Below are 5,684 nucleotides of genomic sequence, written 5' to 3' on the forward strand. Positions count from 1 at the left end.
CGATAAAGAGGATGCTAAAGTGACAGGCTTCAGGAAGTCCAATGAAAGGAGAAATTTTCCTACCAGGCTGTGCCAGTGATGACCATTGGGTTTTCAGAGCTGTTTTCCAATGGTCTCTACCTCTTGATGTCCTGCATCTCCTGGGATCCTTCACCTCCTGCCTTCTGGTTGAGTCTAGCCTCTGGAAGCATCAGAAAGAGATTGGAGGGTCAGAGGTGAGAAATGTCAGGGTGCTTCTGAGTCAGGCAGTGGCTTGTTCCTCTTCGATATAGTCTTTGCCCGGAGGTCCAAATGCTGCCCCCTGCACTAAACACATGGTTTTGGCTCTCATGGGGCACCTGTAACATCACTCCAGCCTTCTTCCTCTGCAGAGCCATGACTGCCAGGCTCTGGAGGTCTTGACTCTGTGAAGAGTGCCTCAGTAAAATCTCTTCATTTGAGGCCCCTCCTGGATCTGTTTTCCTGTGAGACCCTGATGGAGACAGGCATACTATTTCCACAGTTCATTGGGGAATAATATTCCTGTAGAAGGAATGATACATTTCTTGCGGGAAGTACATTTCAGACTGTTTTTTGCTGTTGTGTTGATTCTTCCTAATGGGAAGTTTTGTCTTTGCACATCTTGGCAAACTGAAAGATGGCAGAAGAAAGATGAAGCAGGGAACACGGTGCAAGGGGTGAGCTGTGCACGAAAGCATTTGAAGGCTCCTGGCACACAGTGCCAGGGGCAAAAAAAAAAAAGTGGGAAAAATCAGGTGAGAAGGGATGCAGTATATCAGAAAGTGAGCAGAAGAGACAGAGATGGGCAGCCCAAACTCTGGGGCATGTGGTCCAGCCAACTGCCTCCTGACTTCAGAGTCTGCCTCGGCACAGAGAAATGCCTGGCCTGAGGTCACCCCTCCTCTGAGCAGCCTGCCTGGTCAGCCGGGATATAAAGCACTCGCTATTTCGGCCCCATGTGGGAATTCTAACTGGCTGTACTCCCTCATGTCTGATGAATTAGAAGAATTTAGAGCCAGAGCAGCCAAAGCTCAACATGAAAATAACTGGATTTTGTGTTTTGCAAGGAGCTTTTAGGCTCTCTTTCCACGGAGGCATAGAAACTCCCCAAGGGCACAAGAGAATGTGAGAGCTAGTCATTTCTGATTAGAGATACCAGTTGACTTCGTAAAGAGTTTTGTGTGGTCACACTGTGGACAAACATCAATTTTGGAATCATCTGAATTTGGTCTTAATTTGGTTCGAAAAACAGGAACAAAAAGGAGGTAAAACTGTGGAAGGTGAGGGAGCCATCCAACAGTGGAAACTGAAAAAATTGCAAGGGAAATATGAGTTTGATGGTGACTTAGGGCTAAGAGACAGGACAAAGCAACCTGAAAAATCTGTCACGACCTGGACTTTTCTCATCCTTTTCTGTTGCACTACTAGAATCTGATGCACAGGGATAGCCCTTGTTCCCTTCCCAACATCCCTACACACCTCCGTGGGGCTCAAAGTCAATGAAGATATCCTGCAAAGAGAGAGGCTCCCTTTCCTTGCTTTGTCACCTGGTCCCACGTCTCACTCCCCCCTATGTTGGAAACTTCATGTCTGACCTCATGCTCCTCTCATTCCTTCCAACTTACATTCTTTCCTGGTTGTGGCCCCAGAATCCAAGTGGGTGGCTTGGTTCTGTGGGTGGCTTGGTTTTAATCTGAGTCTCAATTTCTCTCTGTGCCACCTGGGGAACTGCCTCTGAGGCAACAGGAAGCATTCACTAAGAAAAATATTGCCCCCTTCTGAGTGGGTGGATGCTGAGAGGAGATGTCAGAAAACGACATAACTGTATCGGAACCCAAGGTCAAGGTAAAGTGAGAGCTACAGTGAAGGACAGTTCTTCTTCCCTGCCAATAAGGTCCACCCAGACTGAGGTCATTCCTACTTCCAGACACCTGACTAAGGTTCATTTATGACATCAGAGTTACACCATCTGGCTTGAATTGAGTCTCCCAGGCAGTATCCTTGCTTCTGGTCTTGTCCATCTCAAACCCAATGTAGCTTTTACAAGTGCAGGTTGGCCTCTGCCCAGATGTATCCCTAACAACCTGCTAATCATGCCCATGCAATCAGATGAATTGGAAGCACTGAGGGCTCTCTATCCTCTGAGCCATGTCTAATTTTTTGTCTTTTTAGGGCCGCACTCGCGGCAAATGTAGATTCCCAGGCTAGGGGTTGAATTGTCTGCGACCTACACCACAGCTCATGGCAACATCAAATACTTAACCCACTGAGTGAGGCCAGGGATCAAATCCATGCCCTCATGGATACTAGTGGGGTTTATTAACTGCTGAGCCATGACGGGAACTCCTGAGCCATGTCTTTAGCTTTAGCTCATGGTTTAGTGTTTCCATGTTCTAGTCCCCTTGTACCCTTTGCTTCATAATTGTATGTCTCCCATTTCTCCTTTTATCTCCCCTTTCCATGTTGGAGAGGTAGATGGTACCTTGAGAATAAGACCTCTACATGGTGCTGGTGCATGGCCCAAGCTGGGGAGAGAGCTACAAAGACAAATTACTCTGATATTTTCCATGTCATGTTTCATGGTATTATATCTGCTAATTTTCCCCCAAGTCTGCCCAGCTAGGGAAACCACTGTCCAACCAAAAGATCAAAGGAAACATACTTTTCAGTTTTCAAAATTTTATTGAGATGTTGGAGAGAAACAGCCAACATATACATTCCTCATTTTGTCGCAACTGGCATTTTACCCACATGATAAGCTCTTCTCTGGCATTGACCTAACTTCAGGTCTCCTTGGTAGTCCTCCTTCTGTTCTCTGTTGCTGCCTGGTGTCCTTGAAGTCTACCAGGGGAGAGCCCGCTGGTGGAGTCACAAGTGGGAGCGGTAATTGCGATTGGCTGTAGGAAAAGATAAGTTTGCACCAACAACACCAGTTAGAACATATTCATCCTCTTCCTGCCCACATAGGAACCTAATGGAAAATGAACTTCTCAGCCTGAGGTTTCAGGGTCCCATGAGTGCTGACTCCTACAGGGAGGGCCCTGGGGGCGACAGGATGCCCCTTGTCTGACAGCTCTCCCACTCATCCCTCACTCACCATCATCGCACCGTTTTCTACTCTTCAGGCTGCCCTTCCGGTATTTTCTTTTGCTGCCACCTCTCTTAACTCCCTTGTGAGGAGCGCGGTTCTTGCCCCTCCTCATGCCATAGCTCTTTAACTTGCGGCTGGTCGACATTGTACTTTCTGCCAAAATGAGGGGCTTTGCTGGGCCAGGGGGCCAGGAGTCTGGGTATTTAAGGCCTTAGCCATTGTGACTGTGCAGGGGGCGTGGCTTAGCAGGCGGCAGAGCTCATTGTGACGTCACTACCCTTTATTACCCTTTGGTAATATAGGTGAAATAAGGTGGCCTTGCTAATGCAGATCAAATGTACTCTCAATTTTGAGGTCTTTTTTGATGTTAGGAGATTTTCCAGACAGGTGTTGTTGAGCACCTAAATTCCAGACCTGTGCTGGGCATCTGGAGAATATAAGAACCATTAAAACAGATGTCGCCTGCCTATTGGAGATTTAGTGGTTGTTGAGTATGTGTATATGCATCCTGTTTGTCTCCCTTTACAGCATTGGAAGATAACAAATGTGTTTCTTTAAGGACTTTAGGAAATCCAGTTCAATACCACCCAAATGTAAATATTCCTTCTCTTTCACCTAACTCTTGAGCACGGCTGGCACTATGGGTTGGATATGCAGGACTGTTGTTAAAAAACAAAATTTAACTGAGTAAGTTGGAAGATCTAACTGGCTTTATTAAATAATTCATGAATCAGGCAGCATCTCCTCTGGTAAACAGAGAGATACTCCAAGGGGTTGCACCACATGGAAGCCTTTTACAGTAAGGAGAGCCAGGCAGGAAAGGAAGTCCTCAACAAGGAAACAATGAGAGCTCATTGGAGGAAAGTAAAAGGGCAGGTGGTGATGGCCTCTCATTGGCTCAGCTGTGAACTTTTCCATTGGCTGGGCTTGTTGCTGGGCAATGGAAGTCTTCCTTCCTTTTGCTGGGGTAGTAAAGTAGTTAGGGGTCAGTACCTGATATCTTCCTGTTGGAATCAGTAACTGATACCATCCTGTTGGGGGGTAATTGACCCTGAGTGGTAGAGTGTGAGAGCTCCCTCTATGGGTACTTAACTCCGATCTTAGTTGAGGTTTCCTTTTCCTAGTTTTCATATTGTCTTATGTATGGTAGGATGTTTTGGCAGAATTCCTGGCCTGTACCCATTAGATGCCAGTACAGCCCCTGCAGCTGTGACAATCAAAAATGTTTCCAGAGATTGCCTTGTGGGGAGGAGCAAAATTCACCCTTTGCTGAGAACCACTGGTTTAGCCATTTAAAAAATTCAGTCTGCAAGTATTTATTAATCATGTAGTATGTACCATGCACTTAAGTGCTAGGAAAATATTAGTGAGTAAAAACAGACATAGACTCTGTGTTCATGGCACTTTCAGCCTAGTGGAAGAGAAACCTATTATCAGGCCAACATAAATCAATGAATAATCACTTCTCGATATGGGGCAAGATGAGATTGGGAGGAAAGGCAGACACCAGACCAGGCTTAAGTACATTGGGAAGCCATGGGAAAATGTTTAAGGGGAAGATATGATGAGATTAGAGGCTGCTGGATGGAGAATGGATTGATGGGGAGGTGAAATGAGTAAAGGGATTAGAATGCAGAGCTATAGATAGGATGGATTTGATTTGGTTGAAGAGAGCAGAGGGTGAGGGAAGTAGGTTTTATTATTTTGTAAGGTAGCTATTTAGATGCTGGTGCTACTCACTGGGACAAAGGCCAAGCATAGGGGCTGTGATGGTCATCATTTTGGTCTAAGACATTTTGGGTTTGAGGTGCCTTTGAGACTTCCAGAGATATTGAAGATTGCTGGGTACATGGGTATGGAGCTCAGAGTAGAAGTTTCATCTGGAGATACCCACCTCCCCCAACTTCCTGATAATGGACTCCTCATCCAACTTTTGCTTCTTCCTCCTTTATACCTTATATTGAATCTTTTTGAAGACAATCTCAATAGAGCTTGATAACTATTCTTTCTGTCCCTCCTTCTCCCTTCCATCATCCTCATTCAAGAACCAAGCACCCTAGCATGTAGGAGGTTATTAGCAAAAGTTGGCTGAATGGAAGAGAGAATGTACTTCCTGTGTTTCTAATGTCTAAAGATAAGATAGCAAATCATGTTTTGACAGGCAGATTCCTTGAACAGCCATCATAAGTGACACCTTCCACTTTCCTGTTTCTAGGCGGGTATCTCTGGAGACTTTCTATTGGACACTTTTATTCACCAAAAGGAAGAGAAGCTCTATGAGGCCACCTCTTTGCCTCTTTGTATTTTGGTAACTTTACTGTCTATTCCAGCTTACTTGTTCCTCCTGCAAACAAGCTCCACAAAAGCAGAAATTTAAAGATTATTTACTGCTGCATATTCCCAGGGCATTGAACAGTCCTGCCATAGAATAGGAGCCCAATAAGGATTTGTGGAATCTTTGTTGAATAAATAAAATGTCCAATATTTTTGACCATCTGATTCCTCCCCATGTGGCCTCACTTTCTCCAAGGAAGACTTCCCTGACTTCTCAAATTTTCATTGTCTTTTGAAATTTGTTCAAAGCCAATGGTCC

The 5,684-nt window shown here is 45.3% G+C and overlaps 1 protein-coding gene across 1 annotated transcript; it reads right to left on the bottom strand.

Annotated features, from left to right (window-relative positions):
* Positions 1-2,662: 2,662 nt before the first annotated feature.
* TNP1 (transition protein 1) lies at positions 2,663-3,275 on the bottom strand. Its single transcript, XM_047770484.1, has 2 exons — positions 3,098-3,275; positions 2,663-2,897 (listed from the first exon to the last, which is right to left on the bottom strand). Exons 1-2 carry the CDS (start codon positions 3,234-3,236, stop codon positions 2,869-2,871), a joined length of 168 nt encoding a protein of 55 aa, XP_047626440.1. The 5' UTR covers positions 3,237-3,275; the 3' UTR covers positions 2,663-2,868.
* Between the last annotated feature and the right edge of the window lie 2,409 nt (positions 3,276-5,684).

The sequence above is a fragment of the Phacochoerus africanus genome, chromosome 3, assembly GCF_016906955.1.
Source record: "Phacochoerus africanus isolate WHEZ1 chromosome 3, ROS_Pafr_v1, whole genome shotgun sequence".
In the NCBI taxonomy this organism is placed as follows: domain Eukaryota; kingdom Metazoa; phylum Chordata; class Mammalia; order Artiodactyla; family Suidae; genus Phacochoerus; species Phacochoerus africanus.

Bases quoted from the DNA above. Each gene is read 5' to 3' on its own strand.
- TNP1 (XM_047770484.1), bottom strand. From the start codon at position 3,236: ATGTCGACCAGCCGCAAGTTAAAGAGCTATGGCATGAGGAGGGGCAAG. The intron at 2,898-3,097 runs GTGAGTGAGGGA...CTTTTCCTACAG, and splicing joins TAGAAAACGGTGCGATGATG to CCAATCGCAATTACCGCTCC.